Source organism: Musa acuminata, chromosome BXJ3-3, assembly GCF_036884655.1.
Source record: "Musa acuminata AAA Group cultivar baxijiao chromosome BXJ3-3, Cavendish_Baxijiao_AAA, whole genome shotgun sequence".
NCBI classification, from domain to species: Eukaryota; Viridiplantae; Streptophyta; class Magnoliopsida; order Zingiberales; family Musaceae; genus Musa; species Musa acuminata.
The window spans coordinates 32,204,920-32,225,472 of NC_088351.1; the positions used below are offsets into that span (position 1 = coordinate 32,204,920).

General features: G+C 34.6%; 1 protein-coding gene, 1 non-coding gene and 1 pseudogene across 2 annotated transcripts; 2 read left to right on the forward strand and 1 right to left on the reverse strand.

Moving 5' to 3' along the window:
* Nucleotides 1-3,036: 3,036 nt before the first annotated feature.
* Nucleotides 3,037-3,151, forward strand: LOC135634460 (U2 spliceosomal RNA; annotated as a pseudogene).
* A 1,074-nt stretch (nucleotides 3,152-4,225) lies between these two features.
* LOC135634435 (U2 spliceosomal RNA) lies at nucleotides 4,226-4,423 on the forward strand. Its single transcript, XR_010495352.1, has one exon. It is a non-coding gene; the product is annotated as a U2 spliceosomal RNA (small nuclear RNA).
* A 2,075-nt stretch (nucleotides 4,424-6,498) lies between these two features.
* LOC135633201 (putative pumilio homolog 7, chloroplastic) lies at nucleotides 6,499-13,072 on the reverse strand. Its single transcript, XM_065142391.1, has 5 exons — nucleotides 11,042-13,072; nucleotides 10,735-10,897; nucleotides 8,070-8,233; nucleotides 6,892-7,150; nucleotides 6,499-6,823 (listed from the first exon to the last, which is right to left on the reverse strand). The coding sequence occupies exons 1-5, from the start codon at nucleotides 12,403-12,405 to the stop codon at nucleotides 6,716-6,718; spliced, it is 2,058 nt and encodes a 685-aa protein (XP_064998463.1). The 5' UTR covers nucleotides 12,406-13,072; the 3' UTR covers nucleotides 6,499-6,715.
* Between the last annotated feature and the right edge of the window lie 7,481 nt (nucleotides 13,073-20,553).

Sequence of the window (20,553 nt, forward strand, 5' to 3'; positions counted from 1 at the left end):
GCCGTTACGCGACGAGTCGTTTTCGGTCACGTGAATCGTCAAAGTCGCGGCGAGTGGAGTCCAGCTTGAAGACGTACTAAAACGAGAGAGATTTCTTTGGAGCTGCTTGTGGACACCGTCGGTGAATCTATCTTGCGAAGATCCCTAATCTTCTCCTCAAAGCATCTCCATCTTCCGATAATTAAACAAATTAAAAGAATATTCGCCGAATCCAATATACGACTGATACATCAGCATCTTGTTAAGTATCGGCGCTTCGTATTATTTTGACCCGGTCAACCTATTTTAATTGCAATGTCTCCCAATAAAATAACGTCTTATTCCAAAGGGAAACAAATATTTAGGATAATATGGAATCAGTGCCCTTCAGCGTTGACTGAGGCGGCTAAAGTGAGTCGTGTTTGGGATGACGAAACTGAATATATATATATATATATATATATATATATATATATATATATATATCGATAACGAATGTTAAATTAACAATCTAAATACATAAAAACTTTAAATAAACTTTAAATAGATACATTGATAGCCAAAAATGATAATAATTGGATAAAGAAGTAGATACTAAAGTACATCCAAATATAGACATAAGTACTTAAATAATTGAGTTCAGATTCAGAAAAGCCTACGAGGATCAGATTTTTATTTTTTTAGATCAGCATCTAATTATCCTCCATTTAATGAGAATTATGTGTCACTTAATGAGGTTGGAATAGATATTGGTTGGTACTAAAGTTCGAAACTGTATATAGTTATTGGATAATAGCCTTCATTTTTTAAATGATAAAAATATCCTCACTAATAATTGATAATTTTAATTTTCAAATTTCTCGCAAAGGCCCAGTCAGATGGAACCAATCAAATCGGTTCAGTGTTAAACTAAACTGCTTACAATATTGTTATATAATATTTTTTATCAATCTAAATGATCACAATATTTTTAAATGAGGTTATAATATATTTTTTGGTATGAACTAAGAACGTTGTGGTCCGATTCAAAACAGTGTGACAATTAATCTAAATTCTCATAAAATATTAATTATTAACTTTATCATATATATTAAAGTTTCATAAAATATTTTATTTGAGGTTTCTTGAGTGATTTTGAATAAAAATTAAGAATATTATTTCAAAATAAAGGATGACCATTTTTTTTTAAATAACCTTAAATTTAGAGGTGTAACTTTTAAAAATAATTTTAATTTTTATTGAAAAATAAATAAAAATATTATTAATTATAATATTTTTTTAGTGGATTTGTAGTGTGGTTCCATGGTTCTTGGTATAGCTCATCTAGAAACACAAAAAATGACTCACTTTCACGACTCTCACGATCAAAATATATGCATATGATAAAAAGTCATCGCTCTCATCAATAATATATTATTGATTCTAACACCCAACCTGAGGGGACCAGACGAACCATTCGTTGATCCACTTTAACAATCAAAGTTAGGAATATTATCTTTTCAATATGTGATAACTCATTTCACTCTTTTCTTCGTTGGCGATATTAGTTTCCACCTCATCGATCAATGAAGCAATCCAATTTTGAGGGATGCAACAAATACTCCTTTTCTTCTCCCGTATAGGTGTAAGGACTTGTCATTCTCGATGAGCTCAAGTTTGCTCGACAATGAATGAGTATATTTTGGCGTGCTTCACCTTATTTGGAATGTACGAATATTATATAATTTATTATATATTTTTAGAAAACCATTATAATTCTAATAAAAAATTTATAATTCAGTTTAAATTAATTAAAAATTTACTAATAATAAATATCAATTTCACTATACCTTTCGAAATTATTAATACAGGGATTTGATTAATTTAGAATGAAAATTATGAAGGTATTCGTACGCGATAAAATATTTTTTTTCACATTATCTTATATTTATATCAATTATTTTTTAAATTTTTTATATTTATAATAATTTATTTATGAATTAATGATAATAATAATAATAATAATAATAATAATAAATAATAATAATAATAATAATAAAAATAAAAATAAATAATAATAATAATAATAATAATAAATAATAATAATAATAATAAAAGATCTCGTGGAACTGAAAGAGCAAACCATTACAAGATACTTAAGAAGTCTAAAATATGATATTACTAAAGTGGTTCAAATGCATTCATATTGGTATTTAAATGATGTGAGATATTAAAAGTTGAAAATGAATAAAATTTTGAAAATAATTTTTGATACGGTTCAAAAGAAAGCTTTTAAGGAAATTTCAAGTCTATTGTTCAAAGTAAGTTAATATCAAATATACAAAAAAATAACGAAGAATCGACAAACACCTAATTCTTCTATCCCAAATGACTAAAAATATTTCAAATGTCATTTTTTTAGGCATATTGTTTCAAACAAACACCTAAATTAGTGTGCAGATTTCATAAGTTAATTTGAAAAATTACAATTTGACCTCTAACTAAGTGGACCTCCAACTTTACCGATCCACAAATCATCTTTGTCTCATTGTTCATGTTGATCTTACAATATACTATAGAGATATGGTATATTAAGGTCTGCTCAGGCTTCCTTTGCTTCATAGGTTGGCATTCATTCTTTGACACTTCTTAATGGACTGAGGAAGTGCCCACAGGATGAGGTAGTGATGTTGAAAATAAGATGGATCATGTTGACGGAAGGTCAGAACTGCTCGGATTTAGTCTATTACTTTTCTTTTTTGATGAATTATTTTATATCTTATTTAACTAGTTTTTTTTTTTATTGTTGTTCTAATGCGCTTGTTGATATCAGAAGTTGCCATATGAAAAGGATCCCTGCATTGATGCCATTTTCATGGCCTAGAAAATTAGTCAAATGCATGATAAGCTTGTCAAATAATTTTGTTTATTTGGTTATAATTTTCTGGCTGCAGGCAAAAGCTCATAAATCTGGAGTTAATGTTTTAAAACATGCTGCATCTTTAGTCTCACATTGAAAGCAGCAAAATAATGCAGAGGAAAAAGCAGTACAAAGGGAGAGCAAAGCCAGGTGAGTCAAATCTTTATCGGCCTTTTAGCTAAGATTAAGTGTAGTATCTATTCTTCTCAGTTTAATATCTGATATGTGGGTCATCGACCCATTATTATATTAAATTAATTTCTCTTAAAAAATATTAAATTAATTCATCTTTAGTCAATAGCAGAATAATGCAGGAAATATAGAGGAGAGCTAAGCCAATGGTGTGAGAAATGACATAATTTTCGTGGCCTGACTAAGATCGAGTTTACTATCTATTCTTATCAGTTTAATATCTGATGCCCACCTGATTCCTTTTCAGGCTGATGGCGGTGACAAACACTATCAAGGAGTAGTCGAAATTTTTGTTACACTTAATTCTTGGAACTGCAACTGCATTTCCAGTATGATACAGGTTGATCTATGTACACCAAACATAGTTCTCTTCCAATGCACCTTGATGTTAAATCTTCCGCTGGAGGATCAAGACTGCTGTATAGGGAACTTGGAACATGCAAGCTCTGGTCCTGATGGTTTCTTGTCATGATTTCTTTGAGGCATCTTCGTCGATCATTTAAGGTGATTTCGTTTAACCTTTTCAAAGTAGTTCTTTGATGGAGCACTCTTCGTTGCTTATCTACGGAGCATCTGTCATTCTTATTTACTCAGTGATCAAACTTCCATCCAAAGCTTATTCCAACAGGCTGAAAAGGGTATATAAGTGTATAAAAAAGTGAGAGAAAAATAAAAGGAAGACGAAGGCTGTGTGGCAAAATAGCAAAATATATCTTTCTCTTTATCGCCATACAGTTTTGAGGCTCTAAGTTCCATAAAGCTGTCGCTTACCTCCACTGTAATCACCTCCTTATCACCGTGAACCATTTACGTTAGCAGAAACTCTCTCTCTTCCATGGAAACTAGTGTTCTTCTAAATGTTATACCAAGAAGATGGTTGTTAGTGTGGAGGCTTTGTCTCTGCATCCGACCTGCTGCTTGGTGAGCGCTGGCTTGCAGATATCGGTCTTTTCTGACGATTCCTGTTGCGCAAGATAGCTTTTACAATGCCATTCAGACGATGCAATTCGACCAGCTTATTGACGTCAAATTTATTCTCCAGCTTTGGCAATATCTCTTTGGTAGAGTTCACATATTTAGTCCCACATCGCTGGGAGCGGAGCGAAGTACAAGTGAGGAGAGTATAAAATGAGGTCGATGGGTTCATTCCAAATCATACCTTTCTCGGCCTTTTGGCTAAGATCAAGTGTAGTATCTGTTCTTATCAGTTTAATATCTGATACGTGGATCATCGATCCACTATGATATTAAATTAATTTTTTGTTGGGGGAGGGCCCATCACGGGAGCTTGCTGCCGGGGCCCTCGCGCGTCGCCCATGCGTTGCACTAGTGCACGGGCCTGGCGCACCTGCCTAAAACTTAATCCAAATGCCACACTTCCTCACCCAATCCCGCACATCGACACGTAAGAATAGGGATTTGGATTTTTGCTTCGACCCCCTCCCCCACTTATGCGGGTTCGGATGAAGCAGCAATTTCTCCCGCATCGAAGAGTAAAGAGTTCTTCCTTACTTTTCTCAATCCCTTTTTTTCCCTTGTCAAAATTATTCCAATAATTAGGCTTACGGAGAAGAGCCGAATTCTTGGTTTCTTGGTTTTCCTCATCCAAATTCCCCCCGCCTTCCAATCTCCAATGAGCAGCTGTGATCCATTCTCCTTTTACTCTTTTTATTGAAATATTCTATTTTTCTATGGGTGAATTTCATTAAAAAAAAGCTAATTTTTATGAATTTCTTATAGAGCATCCTAAGTTTAAAATAGTTTTTACCTTCGAAGACGATTCTACCAATATAATTTTAAAAAATTTCTACCCCACCCTAGTTACGCTTCGGCTGCACTAGCCCTAGCTATGCTTTAGTCCTTTCGATGGCTCCCTTCGTCTTGCACGTGGTCGCCTCTCCCATTGACCTTCATCATCATCGTTGGTCACTAGGGTAAGCTTTCCACTCTCCTTCTACACCCGTGTTGACAATGAAAAGAGGGGTATAAGAGGATCGCGTCGATGAGGAGGTTGTGTGATCTTCATTGGACCCTAGCCCTCATCATCATCACCGTAGAAATGTCGCACAATAACACTTATGTCTTATCGTTGTTTATTGATGTTGCATAGTGTTGCTTGCACTCTTGCTCGTCAATAAGAGCCCCTCTCCATTGCTAGTCTAGCGAGGTGCAGTGAGGGTTGCTGTGCCGTTATGGGTGGGTTCAATGAAAAAATACGATATAAAGGGGTGATCGATAGGATAACGATGCGATTACAGGCTAAGTAGAGGGTGATGGTTGATGAGGACAAGGTGATTATTTTTATAAAAAAAGAACATTCTGTAAAAAAAAATCAAATTTGGATGTTATTTGAAAAATTCTGAAACTTAGATTTTTTTAAAAAAATTATCATTTTTAATAAAGAGATTATTATCAGAATTACTCACTCTCATCCAAAGTATCTCCAGCCGTCCGATCTCCATAGACCAGCCACCGTGTACTAACAAAGCAGTGTATTGTGGTCATTTCGTCCGGTGGCAGGATCGCGGGGGAAGGAGGGTGAGGCCGGGGAAGCGTCCTGCCCAGAGAAGGGAGGACGATGTGCGGGTGAGCGTCCAATGCAGCTGTGGCATCCTTCGCGAGGTGGTATTTCGCCGACATTGAGACACAGAGCGAAGGCGAAGGGTGGCGTAACCACCGCTCTTCCTCGAGCAATATTGTGGTTCCTCCGGGCATCTCTGCATCGAACGCTTGGTGATGTGATCTTCTTCCTTCTGTTCTCCTCCATTTTAACTGCTTACATTCCAACTCTAAACGATCTGTCTCAGAACTCTTCGTTTATATCAAAATTAGTTTTCTCGATATGAATATAACTCTCATCAATAAGCAATCAAACCGATCCGACTTCCATTACAAGTCACACCCGAACCTGTATCGATACTACTACAAATCGATCGGTTTCGTGCTAATATACGCATTATATATATAGATTAATAGAAATGCCACACGACGACAAAATATGTTTTTCCTTAGTTTGCAGGTCAAGTGTTGGTCAACAAAACGGAGTTTAAAAAGGAGTTATAAGATGCAATTTTGCTGTTAAAAGTTCCTAGAGTTCTTAATGCATAATGAACCAATATATTATGCTATCAGAGAAATAATTACAGAGAATTATCAAGACTGCATTTTGGTTATAATCAAACACATTGTCTATACAATTATTATATTCAACCATAATTGTGGTGCTAAGACATGCTCTAAGATGGTTTTGCAGGTAACAGCTTAGAAGAAAAAATCTGCATCAACCACAGTTTCAAATATTTATTTTTTTTGTCATTCAACATACGATTCCTATTTACTAGATATATATATATATATATAAAGTAATGATGATCATTTAAAAAAACGAAAAATCTCCTATTAATCTCATTAACGGAAGGTCAAAAGCATGTCTCTAAACTATACAATCACCAGCAGCAAAGGGTGATTCAATCTTGAACAAAATCATGGCAGAATATTACAGCGAAAAGCATTTGGAAGTAAAACTGCTTATTTTTACAACTCATGCAACTTGATAAATAAGAAACTCCACTCCTACAAAGGCAGCTCCATGAAAAGTGATACTACTCAAGACAACAACAGTTTCTAAAGAGTCCCAAATCTACATCACTTTTTCAGTCGTAATCGTGAAAAGATTCGCTTGCTGTAAGGGTTGGTTCTCAGCATCACTTCATGAGGAAGGATGGCTTCTTCTAGTGCAGCATAGAGAGAACCCTGCATCCGTAAGAGACGATTAGGAACTGAAGGGACACAACTACTATTGAATTGGTTAGACATAAAACCTTGGAATTTTCAAGTGCAGATCGGATGACATAGTTCGCATAAGGGTCCTGCAGTAATTGCTCAAAATGAGAGACCGAAAGCAATTCAGTTATTATAGTGGCTCGAGCATCTTCACCAAAAACCCTCAAGCATTTCTCCACCACGTTACTGCTAAATTTCTGAACAGAGAGCTGTACATACTTCCCTTCAAATTGTGATACCAACTTTGCACTTGCTAAAGGGTTATTCAGGTCGACAATATACTGGACGACATAATTTCTGCGACACAATAGAGATATTCTCATACGTTTAGGGTTGCATTGCAAAGTAAGACTGAACAAACAAAAAAAGTGAAGACAAAACAAAACAACAATCTAAAAGCAATTGTGGATTACAAAAAATTGTTTCTTGAAATTAGTGTTAAAGAATAATGTGAAATCATAAAAGATCTTGAAACCCAGGAACAACTCCACCTACCCCTCAGCCTGTTCAGCTTATTGTTTAGGCTATATAAAATTACAAATTTCTATGATACAGATCAAGTTCAGAAATCAATGACAATGTTCCAGTGTAAATTTACCAAATGATAAATTTATAGACCTCAATTCTCAAAAACTAGTGCTTACCAAAAACCATATTAATCAATCTAAGAATACACATTATAAATAGCATTTAATAGTCTTTTGGACTTTTAACAAACAAGTAATAAACTGTATGCTGCTAATAGACACCTCATACAACTGATCTATAACCTAGAAAATATCATGTAACCATGGAAATTAAAGTATCAAATAGAGACCAAAATAAATACTGAACTGGATTCTTTCCAGTACTTTGTTCTTATGGGGAAAGAAACAATCAAATAAGAAGATATATAAATTTCTACAAAACTTAGATGCTAATATAGTTTAATACAGGACTTAAAATCTTGGTTTGATATCGGTATTGACACGGGTACATTACCAGTATGCTCTACAGCATATCGATCTATACCACAGGTATCGATTAAGAAAAAGATAACTATAAACAAATACTGACGAGTTCTGAGCTACAGGTTCCAATATTAGCACTTTATCAGGCCCACAAAGTACTGTTCAATACATACTAATCCAACTAACATTTGAAACATCAGTTTGACATGGATTTTATATGATTCAAATAAAAATAGAAACCATAGTTTTGAAACAAGAATATTTACCCAAAAGGATCACGAGCAAGTTCATAGCCATTAGCTGATATTTCTGAAACCAACTTTGCTTTATCTTCTCCAATAGAAGACGCTATACATTTTTGCAACACACAACATCCATGTCGATGAGTTGCAATATCAACACAATGCTTTGCAGCAGCATCAAAGATGAACTGTCATATAATAAACCATTCAAAGTTAATAAATCACAAAAGAACAAGGTAATAAATGATAACACAATGGCAAAGGCAGATAATCTGGGAGCATATGAAACAAAGTTTGTTGCTTCTGCTAATTGCAGAGATAGCAAATGACAAATAGAAAATAACAGAGATTAAATCAAAGTGGGCATGTACCATGGTCATCAGCCAACTGCAATTTCAACTTTATTTACCAAATGATATGATTATCAACTGAAAGATCAATCTAGCCAAACCTAAATAGTTGGGACTTTACGGCTTTATTGTTATTGTAATACAATTATCCATTGATTGTATGTCCCTTTAAGAATAAATAATCTAGAGCCAACTATCCAAATCCGAACTAAGATAAGCTATCATACAGGGCAAAACTAATATTTCATAAAAGGAAATCATGATTTCACAAAATTCATTACAAAAAGCCTTTTTGGAAACTTAAAACTCAAAACCAATAACTTGAAGCCAACATATAGAGAGTAAGACTTCATAGCACTAACACAACATAAAATAGGATCCTACCTAAAAACCACTAAAGACAATGATACAAATACATTAATAGATTCCCACTCCAAGGGAACATGAAATTCAAAATGACTTTATAAAATAGGATCCTATAACTATCCTAAAATCACTAAATAATGATAATTCATCAAAAGATCCCACTCCAAGTAACAAGAAATTTAAAATGACTCATATCTAGATTCAATAATGACAAGCTAACCAGTTATACACGCTTAATGTATATCATGCATAAACAGAATATATTGATGTCAATCACTTCTATAAAGAATAATGCTTGCTACAGTAACAAGCAGTTTTTCTCAAGCTTTCCACATCTGGCTATTATTAGTTCTTCTTAGATCCATAGGACAGTATAGTTGGTCAGCATAATTACATGAGTTATTCTGTTTAAACATGAAAAAATAGTTGCAAGTATCCCACTACTGGCTTCAGTACTTTCCCTTCTCCAACACATAATTGCTACCTAGATAAGTCACTTTTGAGACCACTCACTGGGGATATTACATTTGATTGTCTATACCACTATAGGTCTTTTAGATTGACGTGTATAAATAATAATGTCATATTCCCAGAGAGTGATAAAAGTACAATCCAAATACGTACGTTTTACAACAAAAACAAGCAAAATTGATAAACCAAGACGGATTATTTGTTTGCCATTCTGTTATTTTCATCATTACATCATGTTCTTTGTTATATTTAGTTTATGAAGCAACTCGATATTTTCTCATGACTTTATCTTAAAGTTATTAAGTCCATTTTTGTGGTATATGTTGATCTCAGAACTTAAACAACGATCAAAGTAACATCTGCTTGATGTTACTCCTAATTACTACCCAACATGCCGGTAACTACTATATGACAGAAATTAATGAACAGTTTCAATAAATAGTAACAATCAAATTTCCATCAGTAGAAAAGTCTAGATATCCAGTTCTTAAGAAGCCAAATTGACTGGCAAGAAGAACCAAATACATTGTTACACTAAAAGTCAGATAAGATATAATTTAGGATGTGGTGGAAAGGTCGCTTATGAGATGTAAGTGTGGTATACAGAAATACTAAGAGTGAACCTCTAAGTAGGGACATATAGTAAGCTTCAGCTTAAGATAATCATACTATATCATAGTCAAGATCATTCCTTCATGTTATTAAAGATCTAACCACATCAAAGCCGAGTACAATGCATTAGTGCTGCCTCAGTAGTGCAATGATATCCTACATATCTTGACTTGCAATAATCATAATCTAAATAATCAAACCTTGCCTTTTCTAAGTATTTAAACTTGAAAAATGTACACACACAAACCATATATTACTCAACAGGACCAAAATGGGAAAATTGATGTATCTGAAGCATAAATAATAAATACATGTCTGGAGGCACATGAAACTACTTTTTGGTTCTTCTTGCCATGATGCTCAGATAATTGCCAGTAGAAGTTCAGTGGCAAGAATTTTAATGACGCAAGCTTCACAAAGGTCACAGGCCAAATTTTCAAACATATCAATGCAAAAAGGCAGTAGTATCTAATTGCATAAATTTGGACAGTTATAATTGGGACTATAAAGAATGAACATGTATCTGAAAAGAAAGATGTTAATTCGCCTGTTAACTCGCTGCACATTGAACATAAGATGGTGGCATTGTCTAAAAGCAGAAGATAGAATTCAACAATGGTGCATGATATCAATTAACAGAGCTCTCTGGTTGCTCCACTTGAAGGTGATGTCAGCTCACATTCATTAACAAGACTTGTTTACCTGTAGTAGCAGATGAAGTTGAAAGGTTAACTTCATCTGCTACTACAAGTAAACAAATTCTCAGAGATGGAAGAAACAAATTATAATGTCAAGTTTAAAGGTTAACTAATTAGTTTAACATCATTCCGATCTGAAAATTACTGGAGTGAATCATCAGTAACAATTTTGCTTAACTAAGAAATCAGTACCTTATTATCTTCAGGTTTAAAAGATTCTAAGCAACGTTGAAGCACATGACTGCCATTTAAGTCCTTGATGAGATCTAGAATCCCATGTTGCATGGCTGATATAACCAGTGCAATTTGCTGCCTCGTTTTGAGTGTCTCTATTAACTTCTGCACAGATCTTGTCCTGAGAAATGTATCCAAATAATGTTATCCAACAAAGGACCTCAAACATTTAAGTCTTAGAAGAACCACTTATTACAGGAACCAAAGGGTTTGCTTAAGTTTTAAAATGAAATAAAAGGCCTTCAAGATTTAAGCCACCACTCACCCATGAATGTTTAGGGAGATCCTGACAAGGTTAGTTGGATCTTCCTTCAACACGAAGAGTATCTGCATCAGTTGTTCTTCACTGCATACTTCCAATAGCTTCTGCATGAGATAATTCCCAAAGGGATCCATCATGAGCTCTACAACATGCTCGATAACCCCATCAAAAATCATATCAACCTGATGCTTCCCTTCATCAAGCTTCCGTTGCAAGGACCGACACCCATGCTGGTCCTTTGCAATATAATAGGTACGTCCTTTGAAGCCCATCAAGTTATCATACTTCAGTGGAAATGTTGGAAGCTTCACAGGGATCCTTTGTGCATTCAACTCTTCATCAAACTTTGATACTTTATTTTCCCTAAGGAGATGATTCCATTGGTTCCTCATGTGATGGGGCAACTTGTCCTGTATAACCAAACTGCCCTCAGATCCAACAGCCTCAATGTTTCTCTGGATTCTCACAGATTGAGGTCGTCCATTTGATACCAGAAAATTGTGAGGCAATCTTGAGGCAGCCAATGCGTTCCCATCCCAATTGCAATCCATTCTTATCTTTCCCGATTGCATGAAAATATCAGAAATGGGATAAGATCGATTCATAGAGGAAGCCAAGCCCCCAGCAAAACTCCCCCTATAGTGAGAATCTCTTCCAAGGGCTCCATCAGCACCCAGCCCTGTTGATCCATAAGGGAAGCTCTCGAGCCATGGCTCGACTAAGTTTGCCTCTACGGGGCAATGCTGCTGCAATTGAGATAGGTATCGGTTCTTATCTACATCAAACAACAGAGGGTTTGGATTAAGGGAGTGACCATACGCGCTATAATCATCTCGATACTTAGTCTGGAACAGAGACGGGTAGGTTGGGATGTTCTCTTTCATCGATGCCGGCATCGGCGGAAGACCATTTGGTGCTCTCGGATCGGTCCCCAGATGAATATCGTTAAGCTTGTCGAGCAAGCCAAGTTCTACTAGCATCCGATCCTTCGCGGCAGAGGGCAACCGCTGCTGCGTCTGTTCATCGACGGTCGGGGAGAGCCTGCCTGAGAGTAAGCCGGACCCCGACGAGGAGGACGACGACCCCTCCGAAGGAGGGTGCGGCGGCGGGAGAAGGCATGCATGGCCGCCGCCATGGCCATGGCCATGCCCACTCCCGCACCAACACCCGTACCCATCGACATCACGAATCCCAAGGCACATGCCATGGCGAGCGTGCATTTCGCCGTCGCCTCCGCAAGCGAAGAGGCGATGATGATAAAGGTGGGGAGACGTCGCACGGGGGATCTCGTTCAACAACATCTCAATCTCCCTGTCTTCCTGCTTCCCCATCCTCATGCCTTCTTTCCTCTCCTCCTCCTCCAGCATCTCCTGAGCTCGCAAATCCACCAAAATCGATCAACAAAAAGGGTTGCAAAGGGCAAAAGGGTGACTCCAGCGATCGAAGGTGGATCGGAAGAGACGATTTGGGCTGTGATTGGGGATGAGGGATTGCATTAGGATTTGGAGAGCGCACAGCAGAGGGGGTTTTATATGGGCTTTATATATAGATATGGGGAGGGTTAAGATAGATGGCATTGCGTCGAGCGGGCAGGGGTGCGGTTATATGATGTACACCATTTGCGTACACGGATACACTGTGTGCTGTATAAGCTTGCTTTTGTTTTTTTGTTTTTTGTTGTCTGTTTTTGATTTTTTGTGGGGGACTTAAGAGGAGAAGAAAGATGTTTTTGTTTCTTGTAGATGAGGTGAGATCACCGCTAGCTTTCTACTCCTACTTATGAGGAGTATATGGCGGGTGGATGGTTATATTCAGACTCGCTCTTATGGGGAAAAGATCGTTGGATATGCCCGAGATATTTTCCGGAGATTCTCATAGCTGAAATGCCAAAATATCGGGTATTAGTTGAGATATTTCTGTTAGCATCTTTTTTTTTCCTCGTTAATTTAATTTGATATTTTAACATTTTAAATTTAAATTTTACCTATGGGCTTAAACTCGAACCGAACTGCATGGACCAATCAAGTGTGGGTGTGCAACTTCTTAATGGTGAATCATGAATTAATCTCCTTTAGTTATCATGCTTGGTTGCTACTTTGTATTTATCATGTATTAATTATGCTTAATTTATTGTTTCTTTATGTAAAAAAAGAAATAATTCTTTTATTTCTTAAGGATTGGTTTGCTAAAGTAATTATTCTTCACAACCGATTTGATTGTTTAACTTGCAAATCATCAACCTCAATAGTTTGGACCAAAATCTGTGATTTGTTGTCATACATTTGATGCTAATCTTTGCTTGTACATGTTACAATATAGCAACTAGATTGTAGGTTATTAATTTTATTAGACTAACTATACATTGCTAATTATTTTACTGCATGATGTATATTATATATGATGTGCTAAACAAAAGAAACTTTCAACACTAAGAAAGGTCATGAAGCCACCGTTGAGTCAAACTAGAGACAAAGATATCACTACCAGTGATCTCATTTAGCTTTGCTTTCTACCTAGTCTGCTGTTGCATCAGCTTTGAAGATGTCATCACCGGTTAATTCTGCCATTTCACGGGCATAAAGTTTCTTAGATGTTTTGACCACAGGTTCCCCACCAAACAAGGGATTGATGACACCCATCACAAGCCCATCAGGTTGACCAATAAACTAATCAAATATATCATAAGTCTACGAGACATTCTAAATATGAGGAGAAAATATAGAATATCCCATCAATAACAAAAACATAGATTGAAACAATAGCGAATGCAATAAAAATCTTTTTGAACACTCTCTTACATAAATCCCATAGAATTTTTTTTATTCTCTTAGATTTACTAGAGAGAAATCTTAAAAGTATTCGGATATATTTTCTCACGTCCTATCCTTATTAAGATGGATAGTATTTTCTCACATCCTCTTCTCTTCAAGATTTAAGGGTACATGAGAAATTTATAGAGTAATCAAACTCTAATTTTAAAGCACATAAATTATTTTTATGCTTGAATTCCTTGTTCTTCAAGGTTTCTCATCGTAGAAATCCAAAAATACTAATGGAAAAAGGATAGGATTGCAATGTAGTTGCAAAAGTTGAGCCAAGCATATACAAACTATTATTGAATCTCAAAATAACAAGCAAAGAGGAACCAATCTAGCTTTCGGCAGAAATGAAGGGACTGATACAATCGATACAATTGTAAACAAGGATGGGACATCCATAAGCAAGTAAAAGGTTGACTATATTATCTAGTTCATGAGATCAAGAGGGTGAATCAGATTATTAACATAAAGGTTGAGGATTTTATATGCAGCAGAGAAACAAATGAAATGACAGGATAAGTTATTATTATCTTGAAGCAATAGTTTCCATGAAAAAAAAACAGATCTAGAAACTAAATATGAACATGTGAAAGACATTGATGCACATAGGAACAACCACCAATGCTATCTAGTTCCTGATCTTACATACACTAACCATCTTGGAACTCACTTCCTATGCAAGTCTTATAACCATAAATCAACAAATAAATAATTGATGCACCCAAAGACACTTTTGGAAGTAGATGGATTTAAAAGGAACTTCATTCATATAGTCTTGTAAGTCTGAATTTTACCAAATCATTGCCGAAATAGATATTAAAAACCAGCCATAGGGCTTGCAGATAACAAGCTAATTTATATACATCATCTTGTCTGTGGAGTAGCATAGAGAAGAAGTGAACAAATTTAAACTCACTTGGAGTGGTTCTTCTGAGGGCTTTGTCATTCATTTCCAAATTCCATGCGTCTGACAGCCTCGGAAGAGAGGAGCTAAGATGTCACCCAATTAGTTCATTGAATCATCAAATGACTTATTCTTCAATTTGTTCTCTGCAAGGACCCACTTAGTTCTTGCTGCTTAGCTGCCTCAGCAAGTGAGGCTGGCTGTTTAGGGAAAAACAGTTTCATCAAAACTGAACAAGATCTGGCTAATTTCAATTATTGTTTGTTTGTTCAGAGGAACAAGCACATCATTAGTCCCACAATTATTTTTGCATGTACCCGTCCCAAGAAAAAAAAATGATTGCATTAAGCAAAGAGGGGATAATAAAAGAAATAGCAATTGTTTTGCGATCTCTTCTTCAGATTGGGGAACTGACGCAAGTAATTATTAAGATATAATTGTTTCTCCATAATCATATATACTTAGTCATGGTAGTATAAATGTAAAATCTGATAGTGTCGGATGAGATATATTAGATATATCTTAAGCCACTGGGTTAAAGTGGTGTTCAATTTTATGTCCGTTAACTCCGATCAATTTTGACTCGGATTCAACTGGTCAATCTGAGGTAAAATTTTTAGTTCAGATATCATTCATTACACATAATTGCTACGATGATATCCCAAAATCTGCACTTTTGTGAATACATTTAAGATATGTAATAGTTTGACCTTAAAATTACTTTCAAAAGGCAATAAGCCTTTTAATTCTACAAGAACCCTTTCAGCAAGAAAGACCCAAACTCTAGGAATCAATCCTCTATGATAACAGCGTCACCTCTTTAGGGTCGCTGTCGGCGACCGCAAAGCAAACACCGCATTCCCCATGGGAGGCGAGACATACCTGGTGCAATCGGCGGGAAGGCAGCGCCTCAGGATCCGGGGGCGGCCCCTCCATCCACTTCAGCAGACCCTCCATCGAGCTGCTCGGCTTTCTCGTCGGAGTGCGCCTCTCCATCGCCTCTCTCTCTCTCTCTCTCTCTCCCTCTTTCTTTCTGTTTCTTCATTAACCGGTAGAAAGAGTTGAACGGAGCATTGGGTTACCTTCGCCTCAGACAATGCTCGTCACATAGTCGATTCGAGAATCGAGATTGGTGGTATTTTATATTAGATCGGCGGTTAGGTTCAAGGGAAGTGACGCCACCACCGCGGTCGTTATTTCCAGCTACGTGGTAATAGAGATAGGCGCAGGCGGTTATCTTCTTTTAGGAATTTGAATTGTGGACCACCGCGACCGTGTCTGGAAATGGCAACTCTACTGGCGCCTTGTCCACCCAGTCCTTACCCTCTCACGTGCCTACGGGCCCCAGTTAGTATTACAAATAAGTGCTTTCCATAATGATATTATAAGTTTTCTAACGCTTCATTTGAGTGAAAGATGTCGGCATAGAAAGAAAAGCTTTGTTTTTATTTTATTGAATATTTTTCAAAATATGTTGGAATGGGTAAGTCTGAATAGAATAGAAATTCAAAAACCAATCACCGCCGACAAATCAGTATCGGACGGAGGACATTGAAGACCAAACCCCCAAAAGCAGAACTATATATTTTTGTTCCAACATGTTTAAAAAAAAATCAAAAATAAATAAATACAAAGCTTTCCTTTCTATGCCGACATCTTTCGCTCAAAATAAGTGTAAGAAAACTTATGATATCATAACGGGCAGCGCCTATTGGAAATGCAAAGTGGGGCCCGCAGGTTTGGTGGTAGAAAACTTTTAGATGCCACGTGGCGATAAATAAGTTGAGGACGGAGGCGAATGCAGCAGACTCCGTGTGATCCCTTAGCCACGTGGCGATCATTAAGTTGAGGACGGAGGCGGCGACGAACGGATCAGTCTTCTGCTCGTTCCGGCTGTCGAGGGGGTGTGTTCCGACCCTTCATATATCTCCTGGCGCAGATCTTGTAGACAATTCGAGCCGGATCTCAAAGCTTTGGGTTCCCGCGACTTGATCGAGCGGATTTGAAACCCCGATTGCCATCGCCCGCGTCTTGGTCATCCTCCTCTCCGCCGTCGGCATACCCGTCTCCGGTTCAAATCCGCCGCCTCGGCTGATGGCGAAACTAGCCATAATCACATCGATGACGGCTGTGAGGATGATACTTTTCGATTTCATCATTAATTTTTTCTTCTTCTTGTAAGAAAATTTAAGATCACAATATGTTTCTAAACAAAAATTAATACGAAAATTATTGTTAAGAATTTCAACAATAACTTCTCTTAGTATTTTGATACTTCTCAAAACTTTCGTTTTAAATGATGTAAAAAATCTTCGAGATAGAGCCCATAGACCAAAACCCCTATTTATATAGATATTATCTCATCAAGAATATTTATTATCATCAACTTCCTAACGTTCAATAATTAATTTAAATTTATAATATTTGAACCATAATAAAGAATTTTAATGATAATAAATAAAATATGTAATAATAATTATTATATTCAAATGAAAAATTAAAATATTTAAACTATAATAAATGAAGAAATTGATGATAATGAATGATGAACTTAATGAGAACGATTACATTCTCTAAAAATTAATAATAATATATGAAAAATTTAATGAGAATGATTACATTCTCCCACTTAGTCTATACGTTTAGCTTAATAATTTAAATTAATTTTATCGAATAATTTAAAAAAAAAACTAAATATATACATTGATGATAATACTTGTTCTTAGAGGACTTATCATTATGATTCATTGATTTATTTCTTAAAATTATTCGATAAGATTAATTCAAATTATTAAGCTAAATGTATGAACAAGTGAGAGAATTGTAACCGTTCTCATTAAGTTTCTCATCCATTGTCATTCATTTTTAGAGAATATAATCTTTCTCATTAAGTTCATCATTCATTATCATTAATTTTTTTATTTATTATAGTTTAAATATTTTAATTTTTCATTCATAATGTAATCGTTATCATTAAATATTCTTATTTTATTATTATTAAAAATTTTTCGATCCAAATATTATAAATTTGAATTAATTCTTGAACTTTACGAAGTTAGTGGTAATAAATGTTCTTGATGGAAGAACATATATATAAATGAGGGTTTTGGTCGGTGAGCTAAGTGGATTTCCTACACCATCTAAAGCGAGAGCTTTGAGCTGATAAATACCAAAATACTATGAGAAACTATTGTTGAAATTTTTGACAACAATGATTAAAGGTACATAATAAAACTTTTGAGTCTTAAATTTTCTTACATTTGGTATCACCACTGTGATTAACCTCTGATTAAAAAATGTTTTCATTTTTATACCATGAATATAACTTGATTTTCGTTCCTCTTTTGAAACTTGTTCATACATTTGGTATTGAAAATCATGATGATATAAATTTTTTAATATTTTTAGTGAAATAAAACATTCATTATCGGTAAAATACTTATGTATGAATATTTTGTTATATTAATTTATGCTTGTGAGTCAATTTTATATATTCAAAATGTCTAGTGATTCATATAATCTTAATTAATTAGAGATTAGTTATAATATTTTTAATTAATTAAAATTATATATAAAATTAAAATAAGGACCACATAAGGAATTAGACATAATATTATGACTGATTATATTTAATATAATAATTATTCTCTCATAGGATCTTTTATTGTACTCATATAATTAATCAAAAAAAATTATAAAATTATAGTCCAATTCATAATCCCTATGGGTAAATTATAAAAATAATTTGATATTTTATCCTAATTAATTATATAAATATAATAAAAGATCGATAAACATGAATTAATATAGCCAAATGTTCATACATAATATGAGCATTTTACCGATAATGAATGTTTTATTTCACTAAAAATAATAAACAATTTATATCATCATGATTTTCAACACCAAATGTATCAAAAAGTTTCGAAAATCGAAATCAACTAATATTCATGGTATAAAAATAAGAATTTTTTTCTAGGCAAAGGTTAATCATAGCTCTAATACCAAATATAAAAACATTTAAAACCAAAATATGTTTCTAAATTATAATAATAGAAACACAAGAAAATTAATACGAAAATAAAATTTGCGTACCTTCAGCTATTGTTATCGAGAATTTCAGCAATGATTTCTCTTAGTATTTTGATATTTTTTAGCTCAAAACTCTCACTTTAGATGTCGAAAATCCTTAAGACTCGAGAGAGATAGAACCCAGAGACCAAAACCCTCATTTATATAAATGTTCTCTCATCAAGAATATTTATTATCACCACATTCGTAACGTTCAATAATTAATTCAAATTTGTAACGTTTAAACTATAATAAAAATTTTGAATGATAATAAATAAAATATTTAATAATAACGATTGTATTCATAATGAATAAAAAACTAAAATATTTAAACTATAATAAATGAAAAAATTGATGATAATAAATGATGAACTTAATGAGAACGATTACGTTCCTCTTGTTTATTATTCTCCTGAAATATTGAATGGAGTTTGATCTATTATATTTAATGTAATATTCTTGAATGTGATGCTTTACCAATGGAGCAGCATGGGTGGGTATAACAATTAACAAATAAAACGAAACGATACCAAAAGAAATTTTTTGCCTGTAGCAATTAATAATCTCGGAAACTGGGGATCGGTCACTCCAGTGTGATCGATGCCATAAAGTTTAAGAAACCTAGATGTGGTAAGTTCTTAGATCAAAGATTCCAAGTGATATATTGGGTCATCTAGATGGTTGGAGTAAATGATGGGCTTTTTGGATGACAGGAGCTGCAAGTATTGTCTCGTTTTCCAGCACTTGGTAGTTGGGCCGGAAACTAAATTGATGTTCTTATGCATCTCTTTTGTATTCATTAGTTGTATTCTTTAATCAATCGATAGCAAGTTGTAATTTCTGTTCCACTATTAATTCTAATGGTTATTTCATGGAAAGATTTACTAGGGTTAGTACATTAAAAGAAACACATTTATGTTGAATTCCTGGATCTCTGCTTCATGGAAAGATTATCTAGGGTTAGTACATTAAAAGAAACACATTTATGTTCAACCTAAGGAAACAGTAATATCTAGAAATTTGAGTTTTAGATCATTGTTGTAATTATTGGTGACGATCTTTGAACCGGCGTTGTAGTAGGGTCTTCGGTAACATTCATATAGAGAATGACTTGCATTGGTTGAGTTTGTTAGGAGAAACAGATGAAAGAATTTTGTATACGAACAAATACAAACAGATCGTAACACGTAGCAGAATTAAATAAAAATTATAATCAAATAGAACATCAAGATTTACGTGAAAATCTCGAATGGCAAAAATCACGGGGTAAACAAAAAAATAATTACTATAAAAATAATGAATATACATATCTTAAAATCTTTTTTCAAAACCCAAACAATAATTACAATAGAATAATTATGATACAAGAATTAGTACACAATATCTAAAATCTTCTCAAGTAATCTTTTAATATATTTTGTTGAATCTTCGAGAAGTTTAGAATTAAAACTTTACTGAGTTACCTATGGGTTGTGGATAATTAAAACTTACTATGGGTTCAACAGAGTTACCTATCAACTTTACTGTATTTTCTTTCGTTGGAGATTTGACAATTGATGGTCTATGTGCACACTAATAGTTTAGGCTAAAGTGGGCTGTGGATAATTAAAACTTAGTATGGGTTCAACAGAGTTACCTATCAACTTTACTGTATTTTCTTTCGTTGGAGATTTGACAATTGATGGTCTATGTGCACACTAATAGTTTCTCTTTGCCAAGGT

What these genes read in the sequence shown, in the direction of transcription:
- LOC135633201 (XM_065142391.1), bottom strand. Translation starts at nt 12,405, where the DNA reads ATGCTGGAGGAGGAGGAGAGGAAAGAAGGCATGAGGATGGGGAAGCAG. An exon ending in ATCTCCCTAAACATTCATGG is followed by an intron (nt 10,898 to 11,041) that starts GTGAGTGGTGGC and finishes TACATTTCTCAG; the next exon opens with GACAAGATCTGTGCAGAAGT. An exon ending in CTGCACTTGAAAATTCCAAG is followed by an intron (nt 6,824 to 6,891) that starts GTTTTATGTCTA and finishes TTACGGATGCAG; the next exon opens with GGTTCTCTCTATGCTGCACT.